Source organism: Cnephaeus nilssonii, assembly GCF_951640355.1.
Source record: "Cnephaeus nilssonii genome assembly, chromosome: 12".
Lineage (NCBI taxonomy): Eukaryota > Metazoa > Chordata > Mammalia > Chiroptera > Vespertilionidae > Cnephaeus > Cnephaeus nilssonii.
Genome location: NC_137083.1, coordinates 68727888 through 68749946, shown reverse-complemented (window position 1 = coordinate 68749946; position 22059 = coordinate 68727888). Strand labels below are relative to the sequence as shown.

The 22059-nt window shown below is 45.4% G+C and overlaps 1 protein-coding gene across 3 annotated transcripts in view; it reads right to left on the bottom strand.

The window, feature by feature from the left end:
* TSPAN12 (tetraspanin 12) overlaps window positions 1–19991 on the bottom strand; it is a 72250-nt gene extending 52259 nt beyond the window's left edge. Inside the window, exons 1-5 of one of the 3 annotated variants that reach the window (XM_079786400.1) lie at window positions 19974–19991; window positions 19553–19724; window positions 18497–18632; window positions 2884–2966; window positions 1747–1882 (exon numbers count right to left, since the gene is read on the bottom strand). In XM_079786400.1, the coding sequence (XP_079642526.1) occupies window positions 1747–1882; window positions 2884–2966; window positions 18497–18562 (285 nt within the window). In that variant the 5' untranslated portion in view covers window positions 18563–18632; window positions 19553–19724; window positions 19974–19991. Of the gene's footprint in view, window positions 1–1746; window positions 1883–2883; window positions 2967–18496; window positions 18633–18823; window positions 19348–19552; window positions 19830–19973 lie in introns of those variants that run through there. The other 2 variants (XM_079786399.1, XM_079786401.1) reach the window with 2 other exon arrangements.
* Between the last annotated feature and the right edge of the window lie 2068 nt (window positions 19992–22059).

Genomic DNA, 22059 nt, shown 5'->3' with positions numbered 1-22059 from the left:
TCACCATGCTTCTCAACAACGTGGAGCGAAGTGAGGCCCTGGGCATGTTCCCCTTCTCTGAGCGTGGGGTATTGTCTGCAGCATATTCTGTTTTCTAACCATGGGCCTGAAGAGTTATCCTCCAAGAAGCCAAGGAATGCATTAACACAGGTTGTCCCTGGGAAACGCGAAGGCTCAGTGCAGCTTCACACGAAGGTTCTGCTTAATTGGCTTGGGAGGGAGCCATCAAGCACTGGTGTGCCAAGCTGGCTCCTCGGAGCCCATTTGTACTCTCTCTCCCCAGTTCTGCATTCACTGATACCATTTGGTAACCTAAAATCCACCATGCTGGGAGTATTTACCTCACAGAAACCTGCAAACGCTACAAATCAGGGCTTTTTTTTCTGCCCAGACATCCAGCATATCAGCACACAGAAATTTATTATGTTCCCTACAAGGAATTAATGCGTAACTAGCCTTGAAAACCACTGCACAGAAATGAATATATTCAATGAATTCTGGGGGGCACCTGATATGTTTGCAATTATATTAGCAGCCTCAATACCTGGTGCCACTAACATGTAATATTTTATACACTCAATGCACTTCAAAAAATCTTTATAGCCCTAACTGGTTTGGCTCAGTGGATAGAGCGTCGGCCTGCAGACTGAAAGGTCCCAGGTTTGATTCCGGTCAAGGGCATATACCTTGGTTGCAGGCACATCCCTAGTAGGAGGTGTGCAGGAGGCAGCTGATCGATGTTTCTCTCTCATCGATGTTTCTAACTCTCTATCCCTCTCCTTTCCTCTCTGTAAAAAATCAATAAAATATATTTTAAAAAAATCTTTATAATCCTGGCCGGTGTGTTCAGTGGTTAGACTGTTGGCCCATGCACCAAAGGATCTCAGGTTCGATTTCCAGTCAAGGGCACGTGCGGGAGGCAACCTGTCGATGTGTCTCTCTCACATCAATGTCCCTCTCTCTCTCTCTCTCTCTCCCCCTCCCCCTCTCTCTTCCCCTCTTCCTCTCCCTCTCCCCATCCCTCCCTCCCTTCCACTCTGTCTCAAAAGCAAAGGGGAAAAATATCTTCGAGTGAGGATTAGCAAAAAAAAAAAATGTTTTTTTAATCTTTATGTAAGCTGTACTTTTAATTGGCTCAGATTTTTAATGTTAAAAAGAGAGTTTGCTAATTTTTTTCATTAGAAGTTTAAGCACAGATTTGGGAATCATAGAACTTGAGTGCTGAAGGGACTTTAAGAAGTAATCTAGCAAAGTCTTTCAGAACTAAAAATAAAAAAACCACTAAGATCATAGACACCGAGACTCACGTATATGTGCTAACCCACGTAAAGGCAGTGCCAGGATGGTAATGTCTGTCTGCTACCTGACCACCTGAACTTCCACACGCGCTTAGACGGCAGATCGGTTTTAAAAAGAAGAAAGAAACCGCGTTCCATTATGATGTCTCAGGGACCTGTCAGAGTGGCCATAAGGCCCATGACTCAAGACAAAACTCATACTTTTGAATGAAAACGTCAGCACATAGCCTGAGTCAGACAATTAAGTAGAGCACGCATTTCCATTCCTCATCATTTGAGGAAAGCAAAGACGTGGGTTCAAGTCATCTCTCCTGGAAAAAGCTGTCCCTCCGGGTCAGAGCACTGCTGTCCCAGTCCCCGAAGCACATAGTCTGGGGCACTGAGGAAAAATAGTCCACTACTGGTTGGTCTTTTCGACCACAATAAAGAGGAGATAGAAACACCATACCCATGCAAGAAGCAGCAGGTTTCTTTTCACGGTTCCACAGTATCCTAGCATCCCCACAATGATAAGGAAACAGCAAACGGCAATCATGACCGGATGGACCACGGGGAAGTAAGTCAAGATGACAGCCTCCTCTACCCTGGAAAAGAACAATCATGTCACCTTACAAAGATATGTGATCAAAAGGCACCCAAGACTTGGTACAGGACACCACTGTGATTTGCCTGAATAATCTTTAAATCATCATGTGCAAAGACAATAGCTGTACTGCTATTTTCAAAATCACTGTGCTATCTCAGCGATGTGCTTGCTTGTTTTATTTTTGTTTGGTTTTGTTTTTTTAGTTTTTATACAAGTGGTACATCCCAACTTCAACTAATTTAAAATATATGATGAGCTAGAGGTCCTTAACAAGAAGTCGGTCTACTGTTAGCTCTGAAGCCTCAGCCTGGGGAAACCACACTGGACCCTTCGCTCTTTCCCAGCTAAGGAGTCTCCACCCTCCGCCCCCCCCAGATCTGGGGATCCATTTAAAAGAAAAGGGAAGGGGGAAAGATGACTTTTGCTAGAAAACGATGAAAAAAATCATTAACTACAGCCATAATAGGAAGAATAATGGGAACAACAAAAATTACCCTTTCGACACTCCATTGCGTTAAGGGCTTTACAAAAATATATCTCAGTGAATCCTTAGGACATTTCCGAGTGGACTATATTACATTCCCCATTCAGAAATGAAAAACTTTGAGGCTAGGAGAAGTTGAGTAATTTGCTCCTAGTGAGGTTAGTGAATCAACCTTTGAAATTTGAGAAGAAATGGCATTGAGTGGGTTTGGTTTTCCTGAGCTCAGGAATATGAAGGCAACAAGTTTGGGGATGATTTTTGTAGAAAAAAGTAGCTCTGCTGTCCTTTATATGCAAATATGACAGAGCTGACACCCTGTCAGGAGGACAGGAATGATCTCTTAGGACCTTAATGAGAATGCTAGAAAAATGCAGACAACGGTTGCCATGGGCAGGGAAAACTTTCCAAATGAACTTAGGAGCAATACCCTCTAAACAGCTGAGGGCAAAGTTACCTAGAAACTAGTGCCTGAGGAAACCTGATCAAAGAAATCAATCCTTACTTGTAAAGCCTACCTTGTTTCTGCAGTTAAAGTCAGAACATTACTTAGGTAGTCCCTCATCCAAGCAGAAACTGCCAACACGCTGATGGACATTAACTGGGAAGAAAAAAAAAAATACAAAGGTTACGAAAGATTTATGCAACATTCTCTGCCAGATTAACAGTAAAAAAATAAAAATAAATAAGGATATTGCCTTACATAACCATTATGCTTTTTCCTAATTTCCTGTTGAGATTTACTTTTACTTTATATATCTGCCATTCCATTTTGTAATCATGACATAGCCACTAAATAGAAAGTCACCAAATAGGACACACATAGCTAAACTATTTAACGGCTGATTCCAGGTCCAGAACGGGAATTGCACAAGATGAAGAGGCCACAGAACAATTAAGTTATGAAATGCACAAGATAAGCCTAAAATATGTCAAATGTAAAAGCAAGGAAGCAATCAAATACTATTGATGTTGTCAAAAATAAAAAAATAAAAGTCCAAGGAGCTAACTTGGAAGAGCTTCCACTGGCTAAATTTCAAACAATTTGAGCATCAAAATAATAGCAATAATAATAATAACACAATAGTTTGAAATATCAAATATGCTAAAAATGAATAAATTCATAATCACACTTAAACAAAACTCACTGGTCACCTTTGTAGAATGTTAGATACTCAAATCATTATTCAGAAAACTGTTAAGAATCCAATATTTATCCAACCTTTTCTATAAAAATTAAAGAACCGAAGACTTCATGAGAGTTTTTATAGTGAAGAAAGCATGATAGAGTATTACCATTTATCAACTCCTTCTGAAATAATGAATTTCTAGGCAAGGATCCTCAATAGAGGTAAAAATGATCAGGATAGTAGTTCTGAATCCTGTCTGTACATCAAAATCACCTAGGACTTTAAAAAAATTACTGAGCCTGATCTACCCTGGACCAATTAATTGTTGAGAGTGGGGGCTAGGCATCAGAAATGTGTAAACACTCCACAGATGTTCTAACATGTAGTCAGGACTAAGAACCACTGCCATTACATGAAAGTTTAGAATGGGAGAGCAGGCAGACCCCACTGATCAATCTTAGTATCACAAAAAGAGACAACCAGGTGTTTCTCAACATGATGCAATGAGAAATACACAAGATACATTTGAAGTATTTTTACCAAGAAGTCAAAACTGAATCTAATCAAGCCCCTAACTGTATAAGTTTATAGGAAATACAGGGAATAGATTTAAATTTGTTAAATGCCACCATGGGGATGCAATCAGCAAAATTGAGAATATGAGAAATTTACAGGACAAATAATCTGATTTATTTAATTTTAAAAATTGGCAAAGGGGTGCGGGGAGGAGAAACCATTAAAAATTAAAAGAGGTTTAAGAGGTTACTCAATGCAACATGTTGACCTGGTAAGAATTCTTATTCAAACAAACCAGTAACAAAGAGACATTTATGAGACAACAGGGTATATTTTAACATGACTGGATATTTGAAAATATTAAGAAATTATTGTTTTTTATTTTAGATATACTAATGGTATTGAGGTTTTTGTGTTTTTTTTTTAAAAAGAACCTTATATTTTAGACATATATGCTGAATGGTTAAATAAATAATCCAAAAGGCTGAAGTCAACCCCTCAGTTCTGAAGGTCTTTCCTATTTTGATGGAAATGTTTCTAAAATATACCTTATACTTGGCTTTTAAAGCACAATATAGTGAAGTTCTATTTCATTTGATTTTTAATAATTTCTGGCACATTGTAAATATATCAATTACCATTATATGTTATAGATTTAGCTTTAAGTGCTAAAAGAAATGATGAAAATACAAGATGGAATGTGTCTGTACTGATTCAAGCCGTGGCCATGAAACATGCTTTCTGGAAAAAGGCTCTAGGGTGAGTATCACATGGAGAGCCCTGTGCCTCTTGGACAGTGACGTATGGACACCTGCTTGGAAAATCCATTAGTGAATTCACGTGTCCTTCATTCAGCTGCAAATATTTACTCAGCACATACTGTCTGCTTTGTACTGTCTGTGCTAGATTCAGAGACCCAACAATGAATAAGACAAGCAAGACGCCAGACTTTGAGGAGCCTCTTGTGGGACACGAGAAATAAATATATAAATCAGGTGATTACAGACTATAAAAAGTACCATGAGACACAGAAAAGTGAGGTAACCTGTTCAAGGTCTTACAGACTCTAAGTAGCAGAGCTGGGATTCAAATCCAGGCCTTTGGAGCTTTACCCACAGTAATGAACGACCTTCCCAATTTAGAGACAAGTGTGAGAAATTCCACAGACAGTGAGGAGACCAGCCTGCAGAGCATGCAAGCTTCCTTTTCAAAAGGGGTGAGGAGAAGGGAGAGGAGGGGGGGAGGTAGTGTATAGTGGTCAGGCTCAATTTGAATGTCTGAACTATATTCATCGGTGAATAGGAGCGCAGGGGCCTATTGTCCAACACAGGTTAGGAGGCTTGGGACCACAGTTCAGAGGAGAATTAGGCCGGTTATTACTGTCCTCATTTCTGTTGGGAATGAAGAACAGATTGCAAACCTAATAAAGGCTACTCAGGGAATGAGCCACAGTGTATTGCTCCTAGCTTCTGTAAACTAGATGCTTTGACATCTGTTCTACATGTTATGCTGGACATACCTTAGTCTGGAGAAACTGATAATATGCTTGAGTTAGCTTGTCTCGGCCACCTGCTGTCCACTGCCTTGGGGAGGAGTCCTTCTCCTGGGACAAGCTTTTCATTTTGAAATACAAACTCACCAATCCGAAGCCCACCTCCGTTACTGAGCTCCCTCAGTCTGGGCTGCTCTACACCTGCCCTAACCACTGCAAGGTCCAGTGCCAGACAACTAGAGGCAGTCCCTATACTCCAAAATGCTGGAAGTATTCCAAGTGGCCAATACAAAACCTACTTACCCTGCCTTGCCTGGTCCTTCTCAAAGAAGCCACAATAAAAGCACTTGCCTGGTCCCGCCACCTCTCTGCCTTGTGGTAGATGCCTCTGCTTCCCCCTCTTGGCCCACTATGATGAGACATGTACTCTCTTGGGATTTGTGAGTATAATGAACTATCTTTTCAATGCCAGTCATCTCCTGACATGTTGGCCTTACCATCTATACTAATAAAAGAGTAATATGCTAATTAGACCAGGAGACCTTCCAGAGACCTTCTGTACATCCTTCCGGACAAAGCCATGGTGGCGGGGCCGAGGCAGAGGCAGTTAGGGGTGATCAGGCCAGCAGGGGAGAGGAATTGGGGGTGATCAGGCCATCAGGGGAGAGCAGTTAGGAGGATCAGGCCGGCAGGGGAGGGCAGTTGGGAGTGATCAGGCCAGTAGGGGAGGGAAGTTGGGGGCAATCAGGCTGGCAGGGGGTGGGGGCAGTTGGGGGCAATCAAGCCGGTGGGGGGCCAGTTGGGGGCCATCAGGCTGGCAAGGGAGGGCAGTTGGGGGTGATCAGGCTGGCAGGAAAAGGCAGTTAGGGGCGATCAGGCCAGCAGGCAGAGTGGTTAAGGGTGATCAGGCAGGCAGGCAGAAGCGGTTAGGGGCAATCAGGCAGGCAGGCAAGCAGTTGGGAGCCAGCAGTCCTGGACTGTGAGAGGGATGTCCGACTGCCACGGATCAGGCCTACACGGGCAGTCGGACATCCCTCGAGGGGTCTCAGATTGAAGAGGGTGCAGGCTGGGCTGAGGGACACACACCCACACACACCCCCATGCACGAATTTCATGTACCGGGCCTCTAGTCAGAGATATAAATGCATAACTGCAAACTGTGATAAGTACAGGGGAGGAATAATACAAGTTGCTATAAGAACTCCTTTTGGGGTGACTTACCTATTCCAAGGGGTCAAAGGGACTTGTCTAAGAGATCTGAGGGAGGTCTGAAGGATAATTATCAAGTTCATTAGGGAAAGGAAGGCTGAAAAAAATATTCCAGTCAGAAAGAACAGAAAAGGTCCCAGGGTAGAAGGCATCATGATATATCCAAGGAAGGGAAATTGGCACATGGTAAGAACAGAAAGCAAGGCAGAGATCAGGATCAGATCACAGAGTCTTAGAAGTCATTTTAAGGCATATGAACTTGACCATAAGGACAATGAGAAGCCATTATCTAAAAAAACAACAACACCTTGGTTTGAATTCCAACTCTGCTCCTTTTCGCTATATAACTTTGGGTTGTCATTTAATCTATCTCAAGTCACTTTTGACCTCAGGCCTTCTCTTAATCTTTCTCCGTCAGCTTAAGAGACAAGTCAACTGCAAAATCAGTCCAGAAACGAAATCGTGCTGAAACCGGTTTGGCTCAGTGGATAGAGCGTCGGTCTGCAGACTGAAAGGTCCCAGGTTCGATTCTGGTCAAGGGCATGTACATTGGCTGCGGGCACATCCCTGGTAGGGGGTGTGCAGGAGGCAGCTGGTCGATGATTCTCTCTCATCGATGTTTCTAGCTCTCTATCCCTCTCCCTTCCTCTCTGTAAAAAATCAATAAAATATATTTTTTTAAAAAAAAGAAACGAAATCGTCATATATTTGAAAGTCTACCAAGTGGGTAAGGGCAGAAGCAGGGTGGCATAGCTACTATAGGGCTTCCATGGCCATTCTCACTTTTGACATCTCTAAAACGGAACTAATTTCCATTCCTCTGAAAACCTACATGCACCTCACACCATGTTCCCTACCTCCGTAAATGGTATAATCAACGCTTCAATCACATAAACTTGCAACTGAGCCTCTCCTTCTTCCTCAGTCCTACAACGAATTACTTGCAAGTCCTACAGATTGTTCCGGCAACGCGTCTGGTGAATCCCTCCCTCTTTCCTGCCACTCCTGCCTAGTGCAGGCCCTCAATCTCTTGCCAGGCAATTACAATCACCTTCCAATAGAACGCTCCAGCTCACAGATTGCACCTCAAATCCACCCTTCCATTAGCTTTATAAAACAGAGATCAAGTTCTTCTGCTTTAAAGCCCTAATAGCTGCCCCTTGTGGCTCCTCCCCAACTCTCATGTCCACTTCCCCCAATGCTCTCCTGGAGAAAAAAGTTTAAACTCCTCAGCAGGCCCTCTTCAGTCACCCTTTGACGTACCTCTTAAACCCGTGTCCTGCCAGCTCCTACCCACACACATTCTGCACGCAGAAGACCAAAAACACTGCTCACACATGCCTAAGATGCACCGTGCACATCTCCAAAGCCTCCACGTCTTTGCCCAGTTTCCTCTGCCTGCAGTGCTATCCTGCCCCAGCCTTTCCATCCTGAGAGACCAGCTCAAATGAGTGGGAAGACATTCTCCCAACTCCCTCCTCCCCAGTCAGCGTGCTAGTTCAGACCTCACAGAGCAGCTATCTAGCTTCCTATTTTTACCCACCGGTCTGACTCCCCTAGACCACTACTTACAGCTCCATCAAATAGTAAGAGCACCAGGCCCCATAGTGAGGCCTAATACTGTTAGATGAATGGATGAGAAAAAAGTAAAGGGAGATGATTTCAACTGCTAAACAAGCTCTCAGAGAATTTTAGCAAAATTAGGAGACACTTTAAGCAAAATGAAGCTTCCTATCACTGGAAGTTTTCCAGTGGAGAGATGCTTGCTGAATTATAAGGTCCAAGATTTACATATCAGGTCAGAAGCTGGCTTAGTGTTCTCAAAAGTCCTTTAAACTACAAACCTTGTGTCCTACTTGGCCTTACTGTATTTCTCACAGCAGTTGCCCAAGCACCGGAGCTGTGCACAGAACATTAATCAGCATAAGTTACATCAACCCAAAGCCTTATTTTATAGTAAACAAGCAACTCTGAGAATAAATTGCTTTTTATTGTGACGTTATTTCCATCCACATCAAATGTCTAAGAGCAGTTTCGTTCTCAAAGAGTGATTTTATCCACTAGGGTTGAGAAAATAATAACAGTAACAACAAAGATAGTGCAAGCTATAGCAAGCTAAGTTGTAATGAGACACATTCACCTTGACAAGTAATCCTGATGTGTTAAATCCAGGAAAACAAATTATGCAACTAATTCTGGACTCCTTACTAATCATAGTATTTTCTACTAGTTTTCCAAATTAAAATAAAATAATTCTTAAACTCTTTCATGATGATTAAATTACTATAAACACTGTAGTTACCCTATGTAACTAGGCTTATAGCTCCTTGCATTTTCTCCCATATTGCAAAATATTATTTGTAGTTCAAAGGAATGCTTAGCAAATAATACAAATATTACTTCAAAGAGCTATATTTAATATACTCCTTGGCAGGACATTTGCCACATTCTGTCTTGAAAAACATTTAGAAAATGCTAGCTCTCAATAAATATTTATAAGTATGAAATTTCCCATGTAGGAGATATATTCTGGTTCTGTTTGAATCTAATTATGTAAAAACAAGTACTGAATCAAGTTGTTTTCTAAATCAGAATTTTACGTGTACTCATATACCCTAGATTTATTATGCAATGTATATCTATAGTTTCCACCAAATAGTAAGGTCACAGTCAAAAAACAGATTTTTAAATCCGTCCACTGTCTGCCATAAAAAATATATATAGTCTCATATAAGGTGACAGTGACACCGATCGTTTCTGTTCAAGGCTGACAGATGTCTGAAACCACCTACTTGAACTTTTCCTTTTCTGTCAGATCGTTAGAAAGGAGCAGAATGCTAAAGAGATGCGGACGTAGTTACAGCTCTGTCTGCAGAGAGCTTGGAGAAGCAATACAAACACTCTGAACCTTAAAACTGCTCATCTTAAAAATTGAGAAGATGGACTAGAGGCTTTTAAATTCCCCTTTTTCTTAAAAAAAAAAGAACTCAAATAGTTATTTATTAAAATGTAAATCAATTCTTGATTATTTGGGGGCTGGCAGCCCAATGCCAGTACTTCCCAGTAATGTGTCTATTTCTTGCCCGCCTCCCTCTGCCTTTTGGTTAGCTGGGACCTAACCAGGTTCCTTCTACCAAGGGATGAGCAGCAGAAAGAGAGCAAAGAGGCAACACCATTTGAGAATGCCATGGGGGGGAAAGGGCACCATAAATTATGGCCGAAATGAGTTCCAGAGACTACTTGTGGGTATGATTTGAGCGTCAACATCTATTAATTGGAGCTGAATAAATCAATAGCACCCTGGAGCTGCTTTGACTAATAATTTTTATAGATCATCATGCTGCCCTGTAGATGGGGAGACCACACATCCTACTCTGGCCAGGCTGTAAGCCTCTGTTGTCCTGTCATAATTATTAGTAGGAACATCCCCTTCCCTTCCCTGGTTCCCAGGACAGGTTACATGATCACCCTAGAGAGACTGCAGGTAACAGAAGGGTAAGATGCCTCATTCTGCACCGCAGTTTCTGTGCAGACCAATGAGAGTAAACTCCACCTTCACGTCCCCAGTAGCCCAGCTTGTGATTATTCTCAGAGGAAACAAATGAGTGAGGGACTACCACCCCAGTCTGTGCTCCAAAGAATCCTCCCTGCCCTTCTCCTCAAAAGGCATTCCTTAAGAAGCATTCAGTTTGCCCATCATTGCCCTGCTGAGCACACTATAAAAATATATATATATAATAAAGAGGTGATATGCAAATTGATCCTCATGCCTTCATGCCCTCACACAAGATGGCCACCCCATGTGGTCAAAGATGGTTGCCACAAGATGGCCAGCAGGGGAGGGTAGTTGTGGGTGATCAGGCCAGCAGGGGAGGGCAGTTGGGGATGACCAGGCTGACAGGGGAGGGCAGTTGGGGGGACCAGGCCTGCAGGGGAGGGCAGTTGGGGGTGACCAGGCTGGCAGGGGAGGGCAGTTAGGGGTGATTGGGCCGGCAGGGGAGGGCAGTTTGGGGCAATCAGGCCAGCAGGGGAGCAGTTAGGCGTCAATCAGGCTGGCAGGGAAGTGGTTAGGGGTAATCAGGCAGGCAGGCAGGCGAGCGGTTGGGAGCCAGCAGTCCCAGATTGTGAGAGGGATGTCGAACATCCCCCAGCAGTCAGACATCCCCCGAGGGGTCCCAGATTGGAGAGGATGGAGGTTGGGCTGAGAAACAACCACCCTCCCAAGTGCATGAATTTCATGCACTGGGCCTCTACTATCCTATATAATAAAGGCATAATATGCAAATCGACCAAACCGGTGGAACAACTATCTGACGAGCAGGAGGCAGCACCAGGCCAGCCAAGGCGCATGCCAGTGGGCAGAGGGAGGGGACGGCAATTGGGGTTGGGGTGGGGAGGAGCAGCGACCGGCGGCGGTGGAGGGGCGATGGGAGGGCACCATCCCCAGATAGCCTGCCTGTCGCCTCCCACAGAGGGAGGCCACCAGTGACAGTAGCAGCTGCGGCAGCGGGGGATGGGGAGGGCCGCTCCCTGGCCACCACCGTCCCCTGATCGGCCCACCCAGTCATCTCCCACAGAGGGAGGCCAGACTGCAGCTTAGGCCCACTCTCCCCAGGGAGCGGGCCTAAGCTGTCAGTTGGACATCCCCTGAGGACTCCTGGACTGCAAGAGGACGCAGGCCAGGCTGAGGGACCCCCCCCCCCCCCCCCGCACCCGTGTGCACGAATTTTCGTGCACCAGGCCTCTAGTGTGTGTGTGTGTGTATGTATATGTATATATATATATATATATATCAGCTTTGCCCCTGGGACTAAAGTTTATTTAAAGTCTATTTTTATAAAGCACTAATATTTGTTTGAGGGCTCTCCAGTACTCCTTAGGAAGAGTTAAAGGAAACTGGAAGCCTGTCATAGAGTAAAGCTGAGGGCATTCATTTAGAAAGCAGTACTTGAATTTGACTATACATAAGTGCTGTGGGGATGCAAACATCCACTCATCAAGAACCCCTTTAGGGTATGCATGGGTCAAACACCTACAGATGGGGGGAGAGGTTATGGGGGGTGTTGTGGGGGGGGACAGAACATCATTTTTGTTTGTTTCACCTACCTTTCATATATTCCAAAAGTGTGAACTAGCTAAGCCGGCATAGCTCAGTGGTTAAGTGTTGACCTATGAACCAGGAGATCATGGTTCGATTCCCAGTCAGGGCACATGCCCAGGTTGCAGGCTTGATCCCCAGTGTGGGGTGTGCAGGAGGTAGCCAATCAATGATTCTCTCTCATCATTGGTGTTTCTATCTCTCTCTTCTCCCTTCTTCTCTGAAATCAATAAAACATATATATATCTTGAAAAATATCCACAAGATAAAAAAGCGTGAACTAGATGCCCTGTCTCCTGTCTACTTTCTAGGCTTTCTTTTTGTAGTTGTTGTTGTTTTAAATGTTTTTATTGATTTCAGAGAGGAAGCGAGAGGGAGAGAGAGAGAGAAACATCAATGATGAGAATCATTGATCAGCTGCCTCCTGCACGCCCCCTACTGGGGATCAAGCCTGCAACCCGGGCATATGCCCTTGACCGGAATCAAACCCGGGACGCCCCAGTCAGCAGGCCGACACTCTATCCACTGAGCAAAACCAGCTTGGGCTAGGCTTTCTTTTATATGTTTCTTTTCATCAAGGTAGTTTAAGAGCCATTGCTATTAAACAATGGCTCTTATCTACTAAGGAGAAATAGGAGCTTAAAACTACTGGTTTGGCTCAGTGGATAGAGTGTTGGCCTGCAGACTGAAGGGTCCTGGGTTCGATTCCGATCAAGGGCACATGCCCAAGCTGTGGGCTCAATCCCCACTAGAGGGCATGCAGGAGGCAGCTGATCAATGATTCTCGATCATTATTGATGCTTCCATCTCTCTCTTCCTCTCCCTTCCTCTCTGAAATCAATAAAAAAAAATTTTTTTTAAACTACAAATATGGTATTATACTTTTAAAAAATAATAAACATATTTGAGGAATTTTACGTGTTCACCAATTTCAGGAACTTTCAAAGAGAACCATATTTGTCCATATTTGTAATAGCAGAAAATTATCATTGGCACTCATCATAAATCCATAGAAGTTGTCTTTAAAATGGAGAAAACTTTTCATTTATTTTAATCATCTGCCATCTAAATAGTAAAAATAGGATAAATGTAAAGAAAAGATAATCCAGCTCCTTGCTCCATCTTGGAAAGAGATTTTAGGGGTAGTTTCCTCCCGTGCACCGTGTCCCATGCGCCTTTCCCATTACAAACCCACTACACACTCATGACAAACCTACAAGGTCCAGTATCTGTCTGCCAAACCCTGTGCAGCTGTAGGGGGATCATGCTTCTTTGGAAGGAGGAAAAACCACTCAACAGAGGACAAATCAAGGTGCCTGGACACATAGCAATGTGAATGCAGTGCATTTTCAGTCCGAAATGTGCTGGGGATTGTTTCCTCTTAGACATGTCTATGCCTCACACCTCCAAAAATTAAGTACTTAAGATATACTATTTTTTACTAAAAAAAATTCACTCAGTGTGATTTTCAACTACTAGAACAGCAAAACAAAATTGTATATAGGTTCCCAGTGTTTTCCCAATTAAGATTTCTTTTTCTTTTCTCTCAAATCCTTGTGGGGTAGAGAAGGGGAGAGGGTGCCAGTATAGCAGATACAGGCTGGGAAAAGTCCATTTAAAATGCCGATTGAGAGCAAAAGACTGTAGCTCTTGATCGAGAGGAAGGAACAATTGTCCAATCCATACTCAGGATGTGAAGTCTGGTGTAAGAAGTGGGATTCATAAGCCGCACTGGTTTGTTCTGCTTCCAATTCCAAAGAGAACCAAAAGCAAGGACAAAGCCTCGCTCCGCAAAATGTGGCCCTCACACCAGCAGCCTCAGCAGCACAGAGGAGCTTTTTAGAAATGCAGACGCTCAGGCCTGACTCCACACACTGAATCAGCATCTGCATTGAACACACACGAGGCCCAGGTGATGGTCCACACGTAGAGGACTTGGAGTGAGCAGCGGACAGCTAATCCCTTCCGACTAAGGCTGTTTACTTCTCTGCTGCAAATAAATTCCCCACTGTGTCCAGAAGTACAACTCCCCTGGCACTTGGAGAGAAAAAAAAAAATTGGAACTTTACATTTCTGTTCTGTTACTTACTAGCAAGTTACAGAACTTCTCTGAGTAACCTCCCCTTGCAAAAACAAACACACACACACACACAAACAAACAAACACTATCTTCCCTAGCTGTGATGAGAATTAGAGGAGAGAGTAGTGTAAGGATGGCCAGGCATGTGCCCAGCCCAAGGCAGAAAACTGCTTCTGTTGCAGTAGCGAGAGGCAATCAAGGATCAGCAGACACAGCTTTAACATTGAGACAATAATGGCGATTTCCCCAAAGCTGGCCTACACATTTCATACAATTCCAACAAAACTCCCACAGTTATTTCTAATTGTATGCCACAATCTTACAATCAGTATGTAAAAAGAAATCTGTAACCAAGACAAAAAAGGCAAGTGCTTTAAAAAGAACAGAACATGCAAGAATGCATAAAATTCTAGAGAAAAGTTCTATTAAAAACACAGAAAATTTTGTTTTTTTATGCAGCAACAGATAACATAAGTGAAATGAACAAAAAATAGCGCAAACTGAAATTTAAATATAAAATATTTAATGAATATTAATTATGAAATGAATATATATAAATATATGTGCATATGTAAATTGATGTTATGCTCACTGATGGTGGAGGAAGTAAAAAGTAAAGTAACAGTGAGATAAAACTTTAAACCAGCGATTTTCAACCCATGTGCTGCAAGAATTTTTAAAACATGCAATGCCTTACTAGTTAGTCAAGGGCACTGACCTCTTTTCCCTTATATTGTCAAATTTAAAAATGACAACAGCCAACACAATAGCCATCCGGTGTGAATGAATCAAAATTATACCTATTTTTTGTCAGATAGGCAAAAAATATATCATACTTTTTGGTGTGCCGCTGGATTTTAATAATTAGTGTATGTGTGCCATGAGCTGATAAAGGTTGATTATCACTGCTTTAAACCTTTCAGAATGGCAAAAATTAAAAAGTACCATCACCAAGATGGCAACAAATATTCGCATCCTTACAATGGGGTGTAGTGGTGCTCTGATTTCTAGGGGCTGGGTTCCCAGCACAGGACTGCTGCAGCTAAGGAGTGTAATAGTGGTAACACTAGCGGCAGTGTTAATCACAACAATTACAATTGCCACCATTACCACTGCAAGGAGACCTTTGACTCAGCAACCCACCTCCTGGTAATCTACTTACAGGAGATCATTATTGTAGTAGTACCAGCAGTAACAACTGCAAGTACTACTACTACTACTGCTACAGAGACAGTACTTAAGTGCCACTGTTCAAGCACGTTACATACAGTAACTTGAATCCTCACTCACAACAACTCTAAAAAACAAAAACTCTCATTCCTATTTCACAGACTAGGAAATTGAGGTATAAACGTGCCTAGCAAACATAAGAACTTATACTGATACTAGTAGCCCATTTGCAGGAAGAATCCTGCAAGCGGCCGCCACGCCGTGCGCTGCTGCTGTGGCTGCCGCCGCCGTTGCAGCCGCCGCACCTGCACCAGCCGCGCCTGCACCGGCGCGCCCCGCTCCGCCCCTCCCGGGCTTTCCCTCTGGCAGCCACTTTGCTTTCCACTTTTCCTCCCTCTTCCTTCTAAGTTGTCTTCAGTCTTCACTCCTCCCTCCCTCAGCGTATGCAAATTAACTGCCATCTTTGTTGGGTAATTTGCATACTCGTCCTGATTGGCTGGTGGGCGTGGCTTTGGCTGGTGGGAGTGGCTTGGGCGTAGCAAAGGTGCGGTAATTTGCATATTGATATTTTATTAGGTAGGACTAGCTCTTTTGCGGCTATTGTTACACATCCTCTGACAGCAATTCTAACCCAAAAGAAAAAAACAATTTAATAAAAAATATTGTGAATGTACATCTGAATGTTCATGAATGGGAATACGTGGACAGGTATGAGGAAAGATATCTTTATATGAAATAAAGAAAAACAGGAGGACCCACACGAGGCAGTTCGCACGGATTATTTTGGTGGAGGAAGGTGACTTTTGAGAGACAAGGAGGGCTAGAGAAAGGAGGAAGCAATCTCAATAATCAAAACACACACCAAGTGAGAAAGCTGAGGTGGAGAATAAAAACAAAGACATAACATTTCACAGTCTTTGGGGACACAAGGAGCTCTGCAGGAGTTTAAGGAACAGGTATTTTCAAGCAAACTTCATTACTCAAAAGAGCCATATTTTTGTTAAATGATTTGGGTTTCCCCCCCCCCAGGTAATAGAAATTATGGAGAAAATTTCCAAATCATTTATTCTTTGTTCAACAACAACAACAACAAAAAAACCCTACTAATTCCAAGGTTCAGAACCCATACTCATCCATGGAAAGGCACTGTGTAGAGCAAGCATGTCAAACTCAAAGGCTAACACAAGCCAAATAAACAAGGTTTAAGTTTATGTGGGCCTCAAAAAACCTTGTTCTTCAAAAGCGAAATATTTCCTGTTGCGCACACCAAACAAGTCAGTACAAGACTAATGACGGGGCAATCGGCTGCTAAAATATTTGCTGCTGGTATTAGCGGAGAGAAATGGTATGCTGGCGCATAAGGAAATGAATGCAACACCATTATAGTAATCAGTCATTAGCGAATGTTGTAGTTCGTTATTAATAACTAGAGGCCCGGTACATGAAATTCACAGGGGGGAGGAGGGTATCCCTCAGCCCAGCCTGCACCATCTCCAATTTGGGACCCCTCGAGGGATGTCCAACTGCCAGTTTAGGCCCAATCCCGCAGGGGACAATCTGGGACCACTGGCTCCTAACCGCTCGCTTGCCTGCCAGCCTGATCGCCCCCTAACCGCTTCCCTGCTGGCCTGATTGACGCCTAACTGCTCCCCTGCAGGCCCGATCACCCCCAACTGCCCTCCCCTGCTGGCCTGGTCACCCCCAACTGCCCTCCCCTGCAGGTCTGGTCGCCCCCAACTGTCCTCCCCTGCAGACCTGGTCACCCCCAACTGCCCTCCCCTGAAGGTCTGGTCACCCCTAACTGCCCTCCCCTACTGTCCTGGTTGCCCCTAACTGCCCTCCCCTGCAGGCCTGATCACCCCTAACTGCCCTCCCCTGCAGGCCTGCCCCCCCTCCAACTGCCCTCCCCTAAAGGCCTGGTTGCCCCCAACTACCCTCCCCTGCTGGCCTGATCGCCCACAACTGCCCTCCCCTGCCGGCCATCTTGTGGCAGCCATCTTGTGATGACATGAGGGTGCAAGGGCCACCTAGACTTTTATTAATATAGATTATGTTTGACATGCTTGGTGTAGAGGAAAGAAAGCTGAGTTCTGCTCCTGGCACTGTCATCTTTGGGCTATTTGACCTTTGGCTAGTTAATAACTGACACTTAAGTTTTCTCATCCACAAAGTAAGGAAGTTCAACCTGATCACCCTTAAATACCTTTTTAGATATATAAAAGTGTGATGATTCTATTATTAACAAGTACAAAGGAGAAAAATGAAAAACTAGCAAATAGGAGTGATAATTATTAACATTTTAAAGAAAATGGTAATTTGATGAGCCACTTAAAATTATACATTTTTAGAATGAAAAACTGCAATAAAATTAATTAGGAATTGTACAGTTTCAAGTGGTGAGTTTAACTACTCAATGCTTTAATTTTCATGTTGAGGGGAAAAGTTACCAGTTTAGGTATCATTCAGATTACTCACTGAAGTAAGACTTGATTTGTCACCTTAAAATGGAGCCATCCATAAGGAATAGTTCAACAAAAATGTCATTCTCTAGAGACCACATGTAATAGCTCTATGAGAAAAGGCTGGTCAGTGACAGCCAGACAGCCAAATAAATAAGTCACACATTACCATTTCGAATGGGACATTTTAGAATATGTTATTCATAGAATACAAAATTGTCCAAAAACATACCTGCTTAAGCATGACAGTTTCCTAAAGCAACAAAGTTTTAATTTTTATATTCTCCTCAAAAGTTTTATAAATAAGAATGTGAATATGAGTAACACAAAATGAAAATTTGTGTCTGAGTGCAAAGCATAAAAAGTCACTAGCTCATAGGGCATAAAGATTTCTATGAGCTTGTAACATTTAGTGTATTTTATTTTGTTAAATAGTTATGGGATTTTCCAAAAGGATACACAAAATTCCTGAAAACTTCCCCAGTTTAAGGAACCCTTACATGAAAACCACCTTTTCAGACTGATTGGAATCTTCTAGAAAAAATTCCACCAACTCTTTAGAACATAAGTAAGACTGGCTAGCCACAACCAGGTTTTCGGGCTAGGATGACATAGGGAAACAATTCACGGCTTGCACAGTTATCTGAAATTCCTGAAAACAAGCAGTTCCCCAAGGAGCAGGTCATAATTTTCTTATCTACAAGCACAGGCACGTGCATTTATTTATATCCCCAGATTAACTTCAAGTCTAATTTTACTGCCACTGGGTATCCAGGGGTGGATTTCTTTTTTGAAATGGAACTTGAGCTAGATCAAAGACATTTTAAGGTCAAAATTTACTTCTCTGGAAAACAGAGGGTGTGATCCCCTGTAATTAATTAATGCTTAGCCATGCCCTTGGGCGCATTCCGTGGTGGCTGTAGGCAGGAAACCCCGTCCAGCCGTCCCCACCTGTCGGTGCGGTGGCACATACTTACCCAAAAGAGCAGATTGAGGGCGTAGAGCAGACAGCGCAGGCACCTGACGGAATCTTCTCTGGCCATGGTGACCCCCGGGAGGGAGAAGCCCCATTCTCTCACCACATCCTATCCCCAAGGGCAAGGCAGCAGCGACCTGCAGCGGGCAGGGGAGAACAGAGGACTTACCGCCGCGCTCCGCACCCTCAGTTCATCCCTTCCCTGCCAGCCCTCGGCTGGGTCCGGAGCCTGGTTCATTCCAGACACCGCTTCCTCCAAAATCAGTTGGTGAAGTTCTGAGAGCAACCTCCCCGCTCCGCCAAGCCCCAAACCGCCCGCAGGTAACACCTGCTGAGCAGAGAAAAGAGTGGCTCCCCGGACGAATGAAGGCGCGGAGTCAACTCCGGTTCCCGGGGGGCCCGCGGCGCAGTCTTCTGAATTCTGATGAGACGCTCGGGAAAACCCCCCTCCGTCCACGCCCCTCCTGGGGGACAGCTCCGCTCAACTCCAAACTACCCGCCGGAGACATCCCAGGCGCCGCCGGCGAGTCCGAGGGTGGCAGCGTACCTCTCCTTAGGACAATTCCTGGGGCCCCCAACTCCGCGCCCCCCACCCCATCCCGCAGCTCCAGTGGGAACGCGCGGCTCCGAAGGGGGCGCAGCGCTGACTTGGGATTCCGCCCGGCGACTAGAGTTCCGCGGGGAGAACGTGAGAAAGGAGGTCTCGGCCCGGAGTGATGGATTAGCCCGGGGCGGGGACGGGGATGGGGAAGGGCGCAGGGGAATCGGGGCCCGCGCAGCTGTGCAGGCACCGGGTGCGTCCTTCACGTCCCCTCCCCCGGCCCCGGCCCCGGCCGCGGCCGCGACCCCGCGCTCCCGGCCGCCCAGGGAGCACAAAGCCGAGCGCGGTCCCCCGCCCGCCACCGCGTGCGCGCGCCCCCGGCAGGGCGCGGGGGGCAGCGCGGCGCGGGGAGCGGCCGGGGCAGCCCCTAAGTGGTTTAGCACACGGCGCCCGGGCAGCTGCCGGCGCGCCGGCGGGACGGCGGGCAGGAAAGACGGCAGACGTGCGGCCACTCACCGTCCGCGTCCGGCCCCGCTCCACACTCCCGCCGCTCGGCTGTCGGGGACGCACGGAGGGGGCTCATCGGGGCAAGGACGCTCCCCGCGCGGAGCCGAAGGGCTGCATCGGCTCAAGCTGGAGACGCTTCCCTGTCTTCCTCTCCGCCCGCCGCCGCCGCCGCCGCCGCCGCCTCCTGGGAAAAAGGAAAAAAAAAAAAAAAAAAGAGTCCCGGGCAGCAGTTGCTGGAAAGTCTCTGCTAAGCCACCTCCCAGCGCCGCTGTCCCTCCCAAGTTCTCGCCAAGTCCGGACGAGGCAGCGGCGGCAGCCAGGGCTGGCTGCACAAACTCTCGGCGCATGCTCCGGCCGCCGGCCCGGGTCGGATCCTAGTGGGTGTTTCTTGTCCCGTCACCCCGAGTGAGCCCCTTAAGGGACGCCTCACCTCTGCAACACACCGTCCAGGAGCTAAAGCCGGGGGCTTTGGGGAAGTCCACTCAGTAAAATGGTGGTGCCGGAGGAGGGGAGGGGAGGCTATAACCATAGGGAAGCAGGCTCTTATTATATGAAAATATTTGTGTTTGGGAAGGGGGGTGAAAGAGTGGGCCAACCCAATTCCTGCAAGGAGAAACCAGTTTGCACAACCTTTTGGGAACCACCTCCTGTGATTTGTCACTAACGTGGTGCCCTGTGATCCTTTTAATTGCTTTGTTGCCTCCCAGATTAAAACACACACACACACACACACACACACACACACACACACACACAACCAGTTCTTTCCTACTTCCATAATGCACTAGGAAACACCAGAGTAAACGTGTCCAGGTCTGACATCCAGCATAGGAAGAAGGTATTTTTAACTCTTTCACAGGTAATACAAAGACTTCAAATTTTTCTCCCAATAAGATGGCGTTTTAAGTGGCTGACTTACCTTGAATTGTGTACATACTAATGGAATTGGATTTGGATTTTTTTTTTAAGCTAGAGATTCAGGAAGTATTAAAATAATAATGGGAAACTATCCTTTTTAAAAGTTTCTTTGCGGAGTAAGAAGTTTCACACATAAAAATCACTCCATCATATCTCCATATAAAAATTTGATGTTTTATGCCTCGTGATAGCCCACATTTCTATAATTATTTTTATGCACATTGTGTGGCAAATAAATCTACACTAACAAATCTGAATCCCCAGAAATAAAAAACATTTTTTAGAGAATTATTAGGAATTTATTTTAGCCAAACTGACAGCAATTATCGGGAAGCAAAATCTCAACGAACTGAGGAAATGTGCCAGAGAATGACAGTTATACATCTTATTTTATTTTATTACTAGGGGCCCGGTGCACGAAATTCGTGCACTGGGGGTGGGGGGGGGGTCCCTCAGCCCAACCTGCCCCCTCTCACATACTGGGAGCCCTCAGGGGATGTCCAACTGATGGCTTAGGCCCGCTCCCCACGGGGAGCGGGCCTAAGCCGCAGTCTGGCCTCCCTTTGTGGGAGGCAACCGGGCTGGTCAGGGGAAGACACCAGCCCCATCACCCCACTGCTGCAGCCACTGCCAGTCACCACAGCCACCAAGATGTTTTTATCAACACGGACTCCAGTCTCTTCACCAAGAAAAAATGACAACTTTCTTTAGGCATTTTCAAGATGTGTCTTTCATAGGATATGCCTTTCTTTCTTTCTTTCTTTCTTTCTTTCTTTCTTTTTATCCTCACCTGAGGATATGTTTCCATTGACTTTTAGAGAATGTGGAAGAGAAAGGGAAAGACAGAGAGAAACATCCAAGTGAGAGGAACACTTTGATTGGTTGCCTCCTGCATGAGCCCTGATCTGGGCCTCGGCCAGGGAGGAGCCTGCAACCTAGGTACATGCCCTTGATCAGAATCGAACCCAGACCCTGCTGTCGGCAGGCTGAGGCATTATCCACTGAGTCAAACCGGCTAGGGCAGGATATGACATTTCTTAGCCCTCCAGCAGCGGACCTTCGTTTTTTTCTCCAGAAGTGTGGTGGAAAAACACTAGATCACCTTTTTGGATTCTTATTACCCAAGTTACTAAGAATATTACCAGTGGCATACAGGAAGCTTAGCCAATGTGCAGTCCGAAAAGGTGTTTCCTCTATAGTTCACACCAATGGAGGGCTGGGCCCTGCCTAGGCCTAAAGCCTCTGGCCGAAGCTTTAGGCCTGGGCAGGCCCCTCCAGCTCCCTCTGATCACTGGCTCAGCCCCTGCCCAGGCCTGCCCAGGCTGAAAGCCTCTTGGGCAGGAGTGGACCCCCAGCTCCCTGCGATCGATCACAGGGGGTCCGCTCCTGCCCAGGCCGAAAGCAGACCCCCAGCTCCCTGCAATCGATCGCAGAGGGTCCACTCCTGCCCAGGCCTTACCTCACAGTGACCTGGTTGTCAGGATGTTCCTGGGACACAGCCGCTGGGCGCCTATGTATGCAAATCAACTGCCATCTTTTTTTGGGGTTAATTTGCATACTCACTCTGGTTGGCTATGGGCGTAGCGAAGGTAGGTCAA